Genomic DNA, 18268 nt, shown 5'->3' on the forward strand with positions numbered 1-18268 from the left:
TATAAAAATAAAATTAGAGTGGGAGCTTATGAGGCTATGATCTGTAAAAACCCGAACTGGCTCCCAATTTGGTTTAATGATGCACAAACTCTTATTTGCAATATTTAATTGTTTTACAATTTATATTGAATTTTATCTAGTTGATAACTGATAACAATTACAAGAAATTTGAAATAATATAATGAATTCCGACTATAACTGGAAACCGATTCTTTGCATTTAATATGAAGAACAACAAATCAGAAATATATATTTTAACAATGGCACCTAGCTGTAGGTAATTTGCCAAATTGTGCCACCGAAAATGACTTCCCTTACTGCCAAACTCAGCCGCAATGACTGATATTCGTGGCTGTCCTCGGCAAATGCAAAACATTGGAGTAGTTGATGTGCAATGGGCTGTAACGTCACTCCCTCTATATATCAGCACGCTGCCAACATGTACCGCAGGTCTGCAAATTGCCAGTGTGACTGAAGGTTGGACTCCCCACACGTGTGGCAGTATATTGTGGGTCTTGAAACCAATGGTGTCCAGCTCTTTGGTAGCTGAATTTCGACTCCAAGCTCACCCAAGCAAGTATTACTATATGGGATGCTGTCACTGAATGTTAATGGGCAGCCTTCAGTAACAAATCGAATTTCCAGAATGCCGTCTCCAAAATGGATGAGCAAATTCAATTCTCCTCATTATCCAAGCAGTGATCACAAACCAATCTCCAAGACACAGAATACACAGAAGGAGATTGTGCAAACGAATATCCAATCCACTATACTTCAGCAATGGAATGAATACACACTTCTCAGCTAGATGAATAGTAGAGAAGTTAGGCAATCTTTGCTATATCTCAGCAGCTAAATTGCTAGTGCAATTCTCAGAATTTTCAACTCTTATACATCAGCAAGGGCATACAATTAAGAACCCAGGAAAAAGCCACAAAGACACAAAATCAAATATAAAATCAAGCGTGCTTGACTCATCAAATGGACTCATATTTATAATCTCCAAATGGCACAAAGTTTCTCAAATGAACTTCACTTAAGAAGCTTCCCACACATAATAAATTGCCATCATAAACTAATTTATTAATTGAAGTTGCAACAAGTAGTCTCATCCAGCAAAATGATGTTGCAACAAGTAATCTCATCCAGCAAATAAAAAGTGACCCAAGTAGTTCAGATAAGTTTTGTTTAAAGGGGGATATTCTTTGGTATAAAGAGCGCTTGTATCTCTGCAAGAATTCCACTCTTAAATACAAGATTCTCAAAGAACTACATGAGTCCCCAATTGATGGTCATTCAGGATTTTTGAAGACATATCATTGGGTCAAGCAAGATTTTTTTCGGGAAGGGCTAAAAGGTGATGTTCAAAACTTTGTGGCTGAATGTTTGGTTTGATAAAGATATAAGGGGGAAACAATTAAGACATCAGGTCTCTTGCAACCTTTATCTATTCCTAGCCAACGTTGGGAAGAGGTATCCATGGACTAAATCACAGGGCTTCCCAAATCTAAAGGTCATAATGTCATCATGGTTGTAGTTGATCGCCTCGCTAAATATGCACATTTCATTGCATTATCACACCCTTTTACAACAAGTATAGTGGCAAAAGTTTTCTTGGAGAATATCCAAAAACTACATGGTACACCTAAGGTTATTGTTAGTGATCGTGATCCTATCTTTACTAGTCACTTTTGGAAAGATTTATTCTCTTGTTTGGGTTTTCAATTAGCACATAGTTCTTCATACCATCCTTAATCAAATGGGCAAACCAAGGTTGTTAATAAATGTTTGGAAGGATATCTACGTTGTTTCACTTCAGAAAAACAATCTCAATGGATAGATTGGCTACCTCTTGTCGTCGAAAGAAATTGCGTATCAGCCGACGGGTCCCTTCGGAAAGAAAATTGTGTATCGGCCGACGGGTCCCTTCGGAAAGGAAATTGTGTATCGGCCGATGGGTCCCTTCGGTAGAAGTCTTGTTATGTAGCTGACGGGTAAAACAGTTTGTAGCGGGTATAATGTACCTGGCCGACCGATACCTTCGGGAAGGTTCGTGGGAAAGTATTTATAACCCCTTCGAGAAGATTGTAATCATTATTATCATAGGAGAAAAGCATGATGTATTGTTGGTATATGCGAATAATAATAAGAGTTCTGCTATTTGCTGTTCATGTTCGTATTCATTATCTGTGTGCATTTCTTAATTAACTTATGCGGTAAACATTTGGCGCTGTTGCCCGATGGATTTGGCACGCAGGCAGGCGGAGATGAATTAAATACCGAACCAGTTGAACAAAGACAAGAGTAAGCTGAAGGAAAAAGATGACATACGCGTTGCGCAGGAAAATTTAATTTTGGCTCAGCAGATAGAGCGTCGAAGGAGGTTTCAAAAGATTTTCGACGGAAGCAAGAGCGCGGAAGGATTGTTGAAGGAGACTCGACAACGGCTTGATTTGGTGGAAGAAGCGAGGGAGGAGTTTCTGAACCTGCATACACCACGGGAAGAGAATCCTGACGGAAGCAGATCGACTCGCACGGCTCGGAGTGCCGAAGGAGCACAAGCGTGGAGTGACCTCTTCGTCCGAGATATACTTCCGGAACGGACAGCTACGGTTGACAAACTCTCTTCTTCACCAAATAGCGCGGAAGTCCAAAATTGCGCGGGTGTTGAAAACACTGCGGAAGCAGAAAACTGCGCGGGTGTTGAAAACAGCGCGGAAGCAGAAAACAGCGCGGGTGTCCAGAACAGCGCGGGTGTTCAGAACAGCGCGGGTGCTCAAAACAGCGCGGGAGTGCAAAACAGTGCAGGTACACAACAAAACCCTCAACATACAGTGATAATGGCAGGTCCGAAGGAAAAATTGCCTAAATTTGATGGTGATGAGGCAACTGATCCCATTCGACATTGTAAAACATGTGAAACGATCTGGAGGGCGAATGACATAACAGATACAAACGAATGGATCCAACAATTTCCTGCTACCCTACGGGGTGTTGCCATTGATTGGTTTACTGATGCCGATCCACAGAAATTAAATAGTTGGGATAACATTAAGAAGGAGTTCATCGCAAAATTCCAACTTTTGCGTGATGATAATGAAATTGTCGCAGAAATATTCAATACCAAGCAAAGGAAAAATGAAACTGTACGGGTCTTTGCCAGGAGGTTGAAGGACTTAATCAGTAAAATGGAGAATAAACCGGCAGATGGGCTCCAGAAAAGATGGTTCATTGAAGGCCTTCACCTGAAGCTGCAGAAGAAGATGAAGATTGTGCCACCATCCACATACAATGAAGCGTACAACCGGGCAATGAACCTCGAAAGTGACCAGAAGACAAAGAAGAAGAAGAAGACCAACTCATCTGATTCAGATGACGATGCATCCTCAGGAAATGATAGCAGCGATGACGAAGGAAGCAACAAGAAGGTCCGTGCTCTCCAGAAGGACATGATGCGGATGATGAAGGAATTCAAAAACATGAACAAGGAGACTAAGGGCAATGACCTATGGTGCACGGAATGTAAGAAAGAAGGCCATACGAAGGGATCCTGCCCGAAAGATCAATTTTGTGAAATCTGTCAGATCCTAGGACACTCGGTCAAGGAATGCCCTTTCAATTTAAAAACAAGGACACCATAACAAGTATTCCTTTCACAGGAGGCATCCCCATCAGGAGGGAACGGGAACACCAGTACGGAAGGTGCCACATCAGGCGGATATAGAAACAACCGGCGCGGTCCAAACAACAGCAGCAATAACAACAATGGTGGCAACAACAACAATGGAGGAAGGAGTCGGATTCAGTACGATGCGAATGGTCGGCCAATTGTTCAATGCCGCGCATGCAATTTGTGGGGTCACTTCGCTCGGGAGTGCACAACGACGAACACACCGAAGCTGCTATGCCGTTGTTGTGGACCTGGAGATCATGATGATACTAAGTGTCCGAAGTCCAGAGTGAACTTGATTACCGTAGGGACAGACGAAGAAGAAGTTCTGGCAATCACTCGGAAACAAGCGAAGCTATACCCTGACCCAGCGGAAGAAAAGAAGAGACTAGAGGAAGCAAGGGCAGAGATCCAGAAAGTAACACAGGTAGAAATAGCACACCTGAAGGACATACCTAGTACCTCAGTCAGGAACTGTGCAGAACAGAACATTGTCCGGCAAATATTGCAAGCTGAGATACCTGTCAGAATAAATGATCTGTTGCTCACGATGCCTCAACTCCGTACGGCCCTCACAAATATAGTCCCAAGTGCTAAACAACCCGTAGAACAAGACAACGACAAACAGGGGGGTACAAGTGCAGAAGATAAGATGTTGTTAGCTCTTTCCTCTGGACGCTATCCGGCGGTTGTTGAAATGGGCATTCTCGGGATTGTGCTAATAGACATAATCGTCGACAGAGGATCCGGTGTCAATGTGCTACCAGAGGATACTTGGAAAAAATTGGGACGGCCGACATTATGGCCACCTACCTTCCAGTTGCTAACGGCCGAGCAACATGGAATCAAGCCATTGGGAGTCCTGACAGCACAACCAGTGACAATTGGAACACAACCATTCTTGTTGGACTTCGTTGTGATTCCTCTGAAGCGGAGGAGATATGATGCCATTCTGGGCCGAGGGTGGTTGATACAAGCCAAAGCAAAGCACGATTGGAAGAAAAATACTTTATCACTCGAAAGCAAAGGCCGGAAGTATGTCATCGATCTGCACACTCAGATGGTCGGGGAAGAAGCTCTATCGTCAGATTCCGAAGGAGAAGATGATGAGAGGAGGCAGAGTATGGAACCCAATCAGGTTGGAGTCCTACGATTGGAAGGAGATGACGATTTGGATTCAGTAAATGGTCTTTACCACTGGCAGATAGAGGATTACGAGCTCTTTCCAAGTTGTAATATGCTAAGGATCGACAAAGGTAAGAAAGAAGGAAATGAATGTCCAAAGGAACACAGAGAAGTCGATGGAGGAAATGAATGTTTGAAGGAACATGGAGAAGCCGAAGGAGGAAATGAATGTTCGAAGCAACACAGAAAAGCCGAAGAAAGAAATGCGGGTATGACTGAAGCTGAAGAACAGAACATACAGTACGAACCCAAGAGAAGGAAAGATTCTACTGTACAACTGAGCCGGAAGAAAGTATTACGTCGAACCACAAATATAGTAGAAAGGTACCAGCAGCAAGAAAGACACATGATACCGTCTGCACAGGCAACAAAGAGGAAGGGCTCAATAAAAGTTGTAGCAGTACAGAGTGAAAGTGTTATTGACGGATAGAAGGGGCAACTGATGGAGTCCATGCTACGGAGCTTCGGGAACAAACTGGGCGGTATGGAGATGGCACAGAACAGGCGTAGCAGGTTTCAACTTAGACAGTGGGTGTTGAAGTACGACGATCAGAATGAGATCAACCCAGGCAAGTTCAAGGTTAAGTGGGTCAGGCCGTATCAAATTCGGGAAGTGGGTGATAATGGAGCAGTAAAACAATGGATGCTAGACGGAAAAGAAGTTGCCGACACAGTGAATAGGTCGAAGTTGAAGGTTTGCCATGAAAGAAGTAACGCACCTCCATGGGCGAACAACTGAGAGAAGAAGACTGTAAGTACTGTATATATGTAAATATTGTACATAATTGTTCCAGAAGTGAGATTTTCAAAAAAAGAAAAAAAAAGAGAGACAAAAAGCACCGTACGGTTTTCCATAAGTGAAGTATGGATTTTGAAGCACCGTACGGTTTTTCACAAGTAAAGTACGGATTTTGAAGTACCGTACGGTTTTTCATAAGTAAAGCACGGATTTTGAAGTATCGTACGGTTTTTATAAGTGAAGTATGGATTTTGAAGCACCGTACAGTTTTCCATAAGCAAGGTACGGATTTCATAGTGTCGTACGGTTTTCCATAAGCAAGGTACGGATTTCATAGTGCCGTACAGTTTTTCATTGGCAAGGTACAGATTTCTCAGCATCGTACGGTTTTCCATTTGTAAGGTACGGATTGCATAGTGCCGTATGGGTTTTCATTGTTAAAAGTACGGATTTTAGTGATATCGTACGGATTTCACAGTAAAGGGCATTGTATGGTATGCAATATATGTAGGAAGGAGCACCATCGTACGGATTTCACAATAAAAGAGGAATACCGTACGGTTTTAACATCTGAAGAATGGTGTACGGTTTGTGTAGTACGGTTTTTTCCAGACAAGGTACAGGTTTCAAATTTGAAGTATGGTTTTAAGGCAATGTACGGTTTCCACCTTCAAAGTTGCTCTGTGCCTCAGAAGATTAACGTACGGTTTCTGGAGCCAAAATTTGTTAATTTTCATTGAACAGACGGTGGGATATTGCAGTACGGTTTTTTTAAGTAGATTGGAATCCAGATTGTGTCAAGTTGGAAGCCGTATGGATTTCATCACAGAAGGGTGACAGGAGGTTTTCTAAAAAAAAAAAAAACGACGACAGAATCAAGTTGTTCAGAATGAGTGACAGATGATGCCAAAGGGAAGGGGACGCATTCGTGGTTGCCAGAAAGAGTGCAAAATCGGCAGATAATGACAGAAATGGTGTGTTCCGTGCAGTTTTGTGTGGGTTTTAGAGTGCTAATTTGGTCTTGGCGGCGAGGGGCAACGCCAAGACCCCGCAGGGGCGCTGCCCCTCGACCCCGCCGGGGGTGTTGCCCCCTAGACCCCCAGTCGTTGCGGATATCAGTCGTGGGAGTCTGACCAGTTGAGCAGACTTGGAGTTGCGGCAGGCATGGAGTGTCTGTCTACTAGAGGCACTGAGAGTAGGTGTTGGCCGTGAGGCTGTCTTGGTGGATGCGTAGAGAGCTCGGGAGGAGCTGATCATCCAGTTGGAGGCAGTGCAGCGACACTTGGCTCAAGGTACCGAGGAGTTGGAAGCAGAGAAAGCAGCACAGGTGGCTATCAAGGTCAGCTTGAGGAGTCAGTATTGTGTTAGCAAAGGCTATAGATGCAACGGGATGAATTTGAAAGTGATGTGGCAAATCAATATTGTTGTATTTGTTGTTTGAGTTTTGTTTTGTTGTCGTCAGGAGACGACTTTTCTTTTTGGGGGGGGATGATGTCATCGGAAGAAATTGCGTATCAGCCGACGGGTCCCTTTGGAAAGAAAATTGTGTATCAGCCGACGGGTCCCTTCAGAAAGGAAATTGTGTATCGACCGATGGGTAAAACAGTTTGTAGCGGGTATAATGTACCTGGCCGACCGATACCTTCGGGAAGGTTTGTCGGAAAGTATTTATAACCCCTTCGGGAAGCATTGTAATCATTATTATCATAGGAGAAAAGCATGATGTACTGTTGGTATATGCGAATAATAATAAGAGTTCTGCTATTTGCTGTTCATGTTCGTATTCATTATCTGTGTGCATTTCTTAATTAACTTATGCGGTAAACACCTCTTGCAGAATGGTGGTACAATATCTCTTTTCATAGCTCATAAAAAATGTCTCCATTTTTGGCACTTCATGGATATCATCCTCCTTCCATCACATCATCATTAAAGGTGTCACCAAGAGTTTAGGCAGTGGAGGACCACTTGCTTCATCAACAACAGGTACTTTCCGAACTCAAGGAGAACTTAGCTATGGCACAAAATCAAATGAAACAAGTAGACCAACATCATAGTGAAAGAAATTTTTAAGTTGGGGATTGGGTCTTCTTGAGATTGCAGCCTTATAAACAAATCTTATTGAAGCAACAAAAAAGGAATAATAAGTTGTCTCCAAGATATTATGGACCATACCAAATCATGCAAAAGATTGGTAGTGTTGCCTGTAAGCTTGAGTTGCCACCAAAAACAAAGATATCTCTAGTTTTTCATGTTTCTTGTTTGAAGAAGGTAATTGGGCAGAATATTCCTACTCAAATAATACTACCAGAACTTGATGAAGAAGGAAGAATAATTTTGAAACTGGAGTGCATTCTTCAAACATGCATGAAGAAGCTGAGGAACAGAACCCAAACTTAGTATCTCATCCAATGGAAGAACTTACTAGTTGAAGAGGCCACATGGGAGGATGAGGAGTTCATTCAAAAGAATCCATACGTGGTTAGCATTGAGGACAATGCTGCTTTCAAGAGAGGGGGCCCTTAATATTGGTATATATAGGGTTATGAATAGTCAACTTGTGACTATCTTAATCCTTAATTAAGTCATGTTATCATTATTATATTATTATTTAGGTAGGTAGGTCGGCCTAGGTGATATGTAGGGTTGTGTCTATTCAACCTAAGCATAATTAGGTATATATAGGAGATTGTGAATCTTATTTCAACATCAAATTGTGAAGTGTGTTCTCATTGGAGATATTTGGAGGTTGCCCCCTCAAAGTGGCCTATTACTCTTAGTTATTATCAAGTATTTATATAATATTTCATATTATTTCTTCTATTGTGCAAGATATTTCATTACACTGTTGGCGTTTTGTTTGATGACGGATTGCTTGAGGGCAAGCAATCTTTGGACAATGAGGATTTGTCATATCCCCAAATTTCAATGTAATAATTAAATTAAATTAATTAATTAATTGGCCCCAAAATTTAAATAATATAATAAAAGGATCTTTAACTAGTTACTTCAATTAATTAATATGGGGCCAAGTTAATATTATTTGTATTTGTGGTTTTGATTGATTTAGTATATCTTGGACCCATTTTTTATTTTAATTGTTTTTGTAGGTGTTGCCGTCGGCTGTCTTTGTAAACCCTTAGGAGTTCCTCCGAAGGGTATTTAAGCACGACATGTAGGTAGTAGTTGGCATGCGATTTGGATTAATTTTATTTGTATTGCAAATTCCTGTTGGAGTTCAGTATTGTTTGCCATTTCGGAGGTGAAAGATCTTCCCTACTTGGCTAATCTGGTTTCAGTGGGATTCAACTTTCACCCTACTTTGTCTTTGTATTACTTGCTTAGATTTGGCAATTCTGCACACCATCTTTGTTTGCAAATACATATATCTATATATCTGTGATTGGATTTCAATATTTGTATTGGTATTAATTGGCATTTTTGGCAAACATATTCACTTTGTTTTGGCATCTCAAAGTGCAGCTCAACCCATCACCCTGACGACCCTCTACAACTTTTGCACCCATCTGCACAACTCCTAGACTTCACTGTATGGCTGCATTTCAAACCGTACGGACACTCGTGGGATGTGGAGTGGGGTGTTTGTGTTTTGCTTAGGGAGTACGTGCATAACCTATTGTTTTAGCAAGCATGTGTGCACAATGCAAAGATTTTGGAATCTGGAGTGATTCTTATACAACATAGTAAGAATGTTGGGAAACTTCAAATAGGGGGAAAGGGCCATAAACCAATTCTTTTACTCTTGCACTTTGAGCCAAGGAAAAATGACATACTCCATACTAAGCCAGAATCTCAAGGCAGGAATAGGAGGGGTGCTAATTGTATCCCAATAGTAAGAGCAAATGGGGATATGAAACAGGGGGTTACACTCATGTGGGAAGGTTGAGTAGAAACAACATGTTACACTCATGAGGGAAGGTTGAGTAGAAACAACATGCAAACATATGCATAATGGGCTTCAATGTAAATATTCTCTCCTGCTCAGATCAAGAGCTTGCAAGAGATCATCTAAGGCACACACATCATGATATTTACTCTCAGTTGATGGGACTAATTTGTAATCTTTTGTTTTGGGATGTTAATGAAATGAGAGCTACCTGCACTGGTAACACTTTGCCAAAGAAAAAAAAGAAAAAACTTCATCCTTTTTAAAACTAAGCAGAAACTTTATCCCTTTCTAGACAAAGTAGACAATCATATAACTGTTGTATAACTGCAGTTTAATGATTAATCATTGCCAATTAATTTTTGTTAGTCTATTTTGGAACTCTTTGCCATATTTCTTCTACTTTTTCGTTTTTTTATTCTTTAATCTCCCATAAATTTTGAGAGTAGATGTTTCTAGCAGTAAAGCTTCCCCTTGTATAGGGCCGAATTATTTTATCTATGTATTCCACTTATTCTTCATATTTTTTTAATTCATGCAAATAAGTGAGGGCATGCATGAATAGCAATTTTTTAATCAGATAACATTGAACTTGTTTGCCTTGTTGTTTCTGAAATAAATAAATTAACAACTTGCTTAATATCATCTTGATAAATAAATGTCACTTCAAAAGGCATAAACACTAGTATTTTTATACAATTTGTAGTTATAAGTTATGTATAATTGATAATGACAGCGAATGTTTTTTATTTTAATCTCAGAGCTCACAGCAGCAAGTTCTAGACTAGCTAAGTGAAATTTCTAGGGATAATGATTCTGTTGTCCTCATGGTTGAGTGTATGTTTCCAATTCATTCAATGAAAGTTAGCATACATAGAGAAATTCACACTGCTTCGTGAATATATAATTGTGGCAGATTAGCAATCTCCTGTTCTTGCCATGTTACTGTAGTTAAAGCTGTTAGTGTAGTTAAAGCTGTTACTCAATACAGGGAATGAAATACAATACCACATCAACAAATGAGAATGGTTACAAGTTAACATTTTTGCATGCAATTCGTTTGGAATTCGCTAGATTATTTTCTTTTTCTTTATCTTATAATAACTGAACCAAGGGGGTTGCTTGTGTACCTTTGAAATTATGGCCGTTGATTTGATAACAAAATCATCATTTTCATTTTCGGATTCATCATTATCGTTATTCACAATCTATTTTCTATATTAATTCTCCGAGTAAATATGTTTTCTCTATACACCATGCTTCTAATCATGCTATGAATAGGGTTCAGCCTTACAATATCTGATGGTTCGTGATTGATGATGCAGATTCTGCACTTGGTTTTTCTGGGGCAATGCAAAAGGTTGAAGAGTTGACAAAAGCTATTCCTAATGTTTACATGTTGGATCAGATTAGTAATCCTGCAAATCCTGATGCACACTTTCAAAGTACAGGTTGAAATATTTTTGTTTTATGAGATAGCTTTTCTATTTTAGTGTCTTAAAATGGTAATATATTGTCTTTGGGCCTAGAATGCCATTGTTTCTATCATATGAAGTGCCTTGTTACAGTTTGTGAAATTTATGGATTCAAATCACTATAAATGTTAAGTAATTGATTTTGACAATGCATCCTTATTGCCTTAGCCTCTTCTTACATATATGTTTTTGAACAATGCAGTTATCTATCTATAAGAACCTAATAGTAATGTGTAATGTTCCCTTTTGCACCTAGTCAGTTTGGCTTCCCATTAATCTATTCTCGAGTTTTTGTATGCTAAACAGAGTTGGTTATGGGACCCAGTGTTATGTGGAGAGTTCAAACAGGTGATTTCAGAGTTTTCTAGTGAAGTTTCTATTTTTAGCATATACTATTATAGTAAGTGCTGTTTTGGACACTTGGTCTCAACTTTAGTTTCCTCTCAGCTTCACATGAAGTGTTTTTGCTTTCAGACCTTGGTGAGTTTCCTAAGGTTATAGGAATTAGATTTTATGATTTTCACTTGAGTATTTAAGAAGGTGACTGGACTTTATAAACTTAAGTGAAAAAAGAGTCTCCCAAAAGTGATGCCTAGGAAAGGGGTGTAATGTTCCTTTTCTGGTGTTGAGTATTGCCTTGTTCTATGATGAGCCTTGATGGATAAACCTGCACGTGAGTTAGAAGATTCTATACAAACACATATAGATAATTAACATTATCAGATTTCCACAATCCATTTGTAAAATAAAATAAATTGTTTCTGGATTTGATTGTGTGTGTTTTTTTACCATCAACGTTTTGAATCATACTACATGATCCATCATTAGGATGAGAAAGTGCAGGATAGTAAAGATATGCACACTGAACCTTTCTCAAGAGCTATAAGAAGAGAAGGGGAGAACACACACAATCATGCAAAGAATAAGCGAACAATAAGTGAAAGTGCAGCGCTCGATAAAATAATAAAAATGAGATATGAAAGATAAAGGACACAAAGGAATAAAATATATAAATGGAAAAAAGAAGAAAGAAAAAACCCCAAAAAAGAACCAAGGTGACAAAATTTAGAAATTAGAAAGAACCAAAATCAAACTTAAGAAAACCACGTAACAATTACACTAAAAGAAAGTAGACATATGCAAATGCGTGAGTGTATATACATGTGTGTGTATATATATATATATATTTAATATTTATATATATGTACATACATATAGGCATATATACATATACACACACACACACATAGATATATACATATATGTATATATGTATATGTACATATATATATATTTTTATATATCTGTACATACATATATATATATATATATATATATCTATATGTACATACATATATATATATATATATCTATATGTACATACATATATATATATATCTTTATATACATATATATATATATATATTACTTTAGAGACAAGTTTGCGTTTATATATAATATATGAATCTATTTAGCTGTGTATATTACCTACCTATAGGTATATATATGTACGAAATTATATATGCTAGTATGTAACAAGATAAGAAATTGAAAAAAACAAAATAAAAGGGGATTTTTGAAGGAGACTACAAACCAACAAAGACAAACACACCAATGAAAAATTCCTAATACCCGCACAAAAATCTAAAAGAAAATAGACCCACTAAATAAATAACTAACAAGATCAAGAGGCCACTTATCAAAATAATAATAAAATAAAATAAACAAATAAAATAATTCTCTCTCTCTATATATATATATTTATGAATATAGTTATGTATATGTATATATACATACATTTATGTATATATATGTGTGGTTTGTGCGTGTATATATATATATATATATATATATATATATATGTATGTACACATATATATCCCTATATGTTTATATATATATACACATACATATATGTGAAAGTATAAAAATGAGAGCAAGAAAAAAACAATGCTACTACACATGAATATATAAAAGTGTATAAAAATGCAAAATAAATTCTTAAGGAAAACCATAAACCAACAAAGAAAAACACACACATACAAAAACCTCAAAGCAAGTGGACCCACTAAATAGAAATCAACAAGATCAAAAGACACTCGTCAAAAAACATTAAAATAAATAAAAATAAAAATAAAATCACTAAATATATAACCATAAACTAAATATAGTAACTATATACATAAAGGAATCACCAACAACTAGAAACTATATAATCAAAAGAAAGAGTTAAGAGAGATAAAGAACCATGAAGACAATCCCAAATTATAACCAAACCAATTACACTCGGGCACACTAGTATCATGATACTCTTGCATGTCCATAATGCATGGTGTGGGTGTGTGTGTGTGTGTGTGTGAGAGAGAGAGAGAGAGAGAGAGAGAGAGAGAGAGAGAGATCACCATGTACCAAGAAAGAGACAACATGCACCAAGAAAGAGAGAAGTAGAGAAGAACAATTTCAGCAACCAATAGGCAAACAAATAGAGAAAGAGAAAGAGAGGGTAAGAGCAAGAGAGAGGGGGAGGGAAAAGGGAACAACACTACACAAAAAACAAAACAAAAAGCACGAAGGGGAACCACGAGAGCATCAAGGATGGTGGGGTCTGTTGAGCGTGCCAAAATGGAGGCTATCAAGTGTATTGAGCAGGGGGTGCCACGAATGGTTGATGGACCACCCATCACCACGGTTGAGGTTAATGGGATGGTGCCTAATGGCAATGACTTCTTTCAATTTCTTCTTTTTTCCATTAATATATTTTATTCCTTTGTGTCCTTTATCTTTCATATCTCATTTTTATTATTTTATTGGGTGGTGCACTTTTCACTTATTGTTCATTTATGCTTTGCATGATTGTGCATGCTCTCCCCTTATCTTCTTATAGCTCTTGAGAAAGGTTCAATCTACATATCTTTACTATCTTGCACTTTCTCATCCTGATGATGGATCATGTAGTATGATTTGAAAAGTTGATGGTAAAAAAACACACACAATCGAATCTAGAAAACAACTTATCTTATTTTAAATATAGATAAGTATAAAAAAGACTATCTATTTCCCACTTAATTCTTAAGGAGAGACTATAATGAGGTTCTTAGTTCTCCGAGGAGGATCTCCTAGGGCTCTAGTTGCCTTTAGGGCTATCCTAGAATGGTCCTCAAGTATTTCACCATCTCAGGATGCCTTATCTCTTCCTAAGGCTTTATGGATATCCAATATCTTGGTATATCTGTCCTTATAATCCTTGGCCTTATGGATACCCTATAATTTGGCATATCCATCCTCACATATGCATGCCATTTATTCTAACAACATATACTAGCATTTAGATATGTATAATCTCTGCCTTAATTCCGTACTAGGAATTACAGTAGTCAATTAGAATGTCCTTGATCTAATCCTTATTTGTTGGCTGATGTAAACCCTTTTTTGCAAATGAGGTCTCCTCTCATTAATTGATCAAAACAAGTTCTGAATATCTTCTGTCAAGTCACTACCTCAAAAGACCCTCTATCCACAATAATTAGTGTATGAGGATTGTTGTCGGTAAAATTGTAATTCAACCGACAGGCTCCTTTGGGAAGGTTCTTATTATGTAGTCGACGGGCCCTTCAGTAATTGTCATGTAGCTGACGGACCCCTTCAGGAAGGTTCTTTCGAAAGTATTTATACACACTTTGGAACCATTGTAAGGATCATCATAAGCATAATGTAATGTCTTTGGCATATGCAAATAATAAAAGGAGTATTGCTGTTCTTGTCTATTGTTTGTGTGCATTATTCTATTTACCCCATGCGGTAAACATTTGGCGCCATTGCCCGATGGCCCTGGCACAAAGGCAGAGGAATGAAGACTAATGCTGAATCAGTTGAATAAAAATAAGAATAAGCTAAAGGAAAAAGATGAAATACACACAACACAAGGGAATTTAATTTTGGCACAACAAGCCGAATGCAGACGAAGGTTTCAGCAGCTTGTCGACGGACACCAAAGCATTGAGGAATCGCTGGAAGAGACTCAACAGCGGTTGGATTTGGTGGAAGAAGCGAGGGAGGAATTTCTTAACCTGCATACGTTGAGGGAAGAGAATCTAGACAAAAGGGGATTAACTCGCACGACTCGGATTGCCAAGGGAGCATGAGCGTGGACTGAACTCTTCGTCCGAGATACACTTTTGGAATGGACAACTTCGTTTAACGAAAACCTTTCTTCACTAAATAGTACGACTGTCGAAAACAACGCGGGTGTTTAGAACAACACGAGAGTGCAAAACAATGTAGGAGTGCAGAACAACGCGGGTGTGCAAAACAGCGTGGGTACACAACAAATCCCTCAAGCTCGAATAGTAATGGCTGGACCAAAGGAGAAGTTGCCAAAGCTTGATGGTGATGGAACAACCAATCCAATCAGACACTGTAAGACATGCGAAACAATTTGTAGGGCGAATGGCATAACAGACACAAATGAATGCGTTCGACAATTTTCGGCAACCCTAAGGGGTGTCGCAATTGATTGGTTTGCCGATACGGATCCCCAAAAATTAATCAATTGGGACAATGTTAAGGAGTTTACCACCGAATTTCAATTGTTGGGTGATGACAATGAGATCGTAGCAGAGATGTACAATATGAAGCAAGGCAAAAATGAAACAGTTCGAGTATATGCCAGAAAATTAAAAGACTTAATAAACAAGATGGAAAGTAAGCCGACAGATGGGCTGCAAAAGAGATGGTTCATCGAAAGACTACACCTGAAGTTACAAAAGATGAGGATTGTGCCGCCATCGTCATACACTGAAGTATACAATCGAGCGATGAACTTGGAAAGTGAGCAGAAAACAAAAAAGAAGAGGAGTAGCTCATCTGAGTTAGATGACAATGCGTCTTCGGAAGAAGAGAGCAGCGATGACGAAAAGGGCAACAAGAAGGTTTGAGCCCTCCAAAAGGATATGATCTGAATGATGAAGGAATTTAAGAACATACACAAAGAGACGAAGGGAAATGACCTATGGTGCACAAAATGTGAAACAGAAGGTCACACGAAGGGATCTTGTCCAAAGAACTAGTTTTGTGAGATCTACCCGATCATGGGACATTCCACAAAAGAATGCCCCTTCAATATGAAAGAAAGAGGACCTCAACAAGTGCTCCTGACCCAGGAGGCTTCCACGTCAGGAGGAAGCAGAAACACCAGTAATGAGGGTGCCACTTCGGGAGGATACAAAAATAATAGACGAGGGCAAAACAACAACAACAATGCCAACAATAACAATGGAAGCCGCAGCCGAATTTAGTACGATGTGAACGATCGCCCGATGGTTCAATGCTGAGCATGCAATGTGGGGCCACTTTGCCCGAGATTGTACAATGGCAAATGCACCGAAGTTGTTATGTAGATGGTGCGGTTCTGGAGATCATGAAGATGCCAAGTGCTCGAAATCAGGAGTGAATCTGATCACCATCAGGACGGATGAAGAGGAGGTTCCGACAATCACACGAAAGCAAGGAAAACCGTACCCCGACTCGACGGAGGAAAAGAAGAGATTAGAGGAAGCACGAGTGGAAATTGAGAAGGCAACGTAGGCGGACAAAGCACACTTGAAGGACATTACTGGTACCTCAGCAAGGAACTGTGCAAAACAGAACATCATACGACAGATATTACAAACTGAAGTACTGGTCAAAATAAATGATCTGCTGCTCACAATGCCTCAACTCAGATCAGCACTCACAAACATCGCTCCAACTGCTAAATTAGCAGAGGAGCATGGAAGGGAGAAGGAAAGTGAAGCAAGTGCAGCGGACAGAAGGGAAAAGGAAAGCGGAGCAAGTATATTGGATCCAATGCTGTTAGCCCTCACATTCGAACGGCATTTGGCAGTCGTCGAAATGAGAATTCTGGGAATTGCTCTAATAGGCACAATTGTGGACAGAGATTTAGGGGTAAACGTCCTACCAGAAGATACCTAGAAGAAGTTGGGACAACCGATGTTGTGGTCACCTACATTCCAGTTGCTCACGTCAGACTAGTATGGAATCAAACTGTTGGGAATCTTGATGGCACAACCAATGACTATTGGAACGCAGTCGTTCCTACTCGACTTCATCGTCATCCCGTTGAAAAGGAGAGGATATGACGCCATTATGGGCCGAGGATGGCTCATACAAGCAAAGGTGAAGCATGACTGGAAGAAGAATACACTATTAATGGAAAGTAGGGGACGGCGATTCACTATTGATCTGCACATGCAAATGGTGGGCGAGGAAGCTGTATCATCTGATTTTGAAGAGGAGGATGAAGGAAAACAGTGATTGGAACCCAATGAAGGAGTCCTACGGTTGGAAGGTGGATCGACGGACGATGATTTGGATTCGGTGAACGGCCTTTTTCACTGGCAAATGGAGGATTACGAGCTCTTTCCAAGCTGTAATATGTTAAGGGTCGACGAAGGTGAGAAAGAAAAGGGAAATGAATGTCCGAAGGGATATAGAGAAGCGGAAGAAGGAAAGGCAGTTACGGCAAAAGATAAAGGGAAGAACATACAATACGAACCCAAAAAAAGGAAAGATTCCATCGTACAGAACACAGTGAACGGACCGCGCGGAAAGAAAAGGTTACAACGCTCCACGAATTTACTAGAAAGGTGCTGGCAGCAAGGAAAACACATCATATGGTCTGCACAAGAAACAAAGAGGAAGGGCTTAATAAAAACTTTAGCAGTACGGAGTGAAGGTCCTAAAATCAAGAATATAGCTATTGACGGCAAGGAGTGGCAGCTGATGAAATTCATGGTACCGAATTTCGAGAACAAATTGGGCGATATGAAAAACTTGAGGGAGAGATCGTGTAACTTAAATAAACTTGATGACCGACGATTGCTAGCACAATGGGCTACGGAGGCAACATAAAACAGGTGCAAAGGATGGCATGATAAACACTTGAAGCTGAACAAGTGCCAATCGGGACAGTGGGTGTTGAAGTATGATGGACGAAATGAAATCAAACCAGGCAGGTTTAAGGTCAAATGGGTCGAGCCATACCAAATTTGAGAAGTAGGCCATAACGGAGCAATAAAGTTGTGGACATTAAATAGACAAGAAATACTAGAGGCAGTGAATGGCTCAAAGCTCAAGATGTACAATGCTAGAACGACCTCGTTGTAGAAGGACAAAAGTCGGAAGGAGAATTGATTTTTATTATTAAAAAAAAGGAAAAAAAATGGAAAAAGACAAAAATAAAATAAAATAGAAAGTCACTGTATGGTAACTTAAGTTGGGCTGGAAGGCACCGT

At 39.3% G+C, this 18268-nt stretch overlaps 1 protein-coding gene across 2 annotated transcripts in view; it reads left to right on the forward strand.

The window, feature by feature from the left end:
• Positions 1–18268, forward strand: part of LOC149541151 (cysteine synthase-like) — a 120085-nt gene that overhangs the window by 57710 nt on the left and 44107 nt on the right. Inside the window, exon 4 of one of the 2 annotated variants that reach the window (XM_089802142.1) lies at positions 10827–10952. In XM_089802142.1, the coding sequence (XP_089658268.1) occupies positions 10827–10952 (126 nt within the window). The remainder of the gene's footprint in view (positions 1–10826; positions 10953–18268) is intronic. The other variant, XM_089802143.1, reaches the window with a different exon arrangement.

The sequence above is a fragment of the Cupressus sempervirens genome, chromosome 9 (assembly GCF_028749045.1).
Source record: "Cupressus sempervirens isolate cs-2001-9-10 chromosome 9, ASM2874904v1, whole genome shotgun sequence".
Taxonomy (NCBI): domain Eukaryota; kingdom Viridiplantae; phylum Streptophyta; class Pinopsida; order Cupressales; family Cupressaceae; genus Cupressus; species Cupressus sempervirens.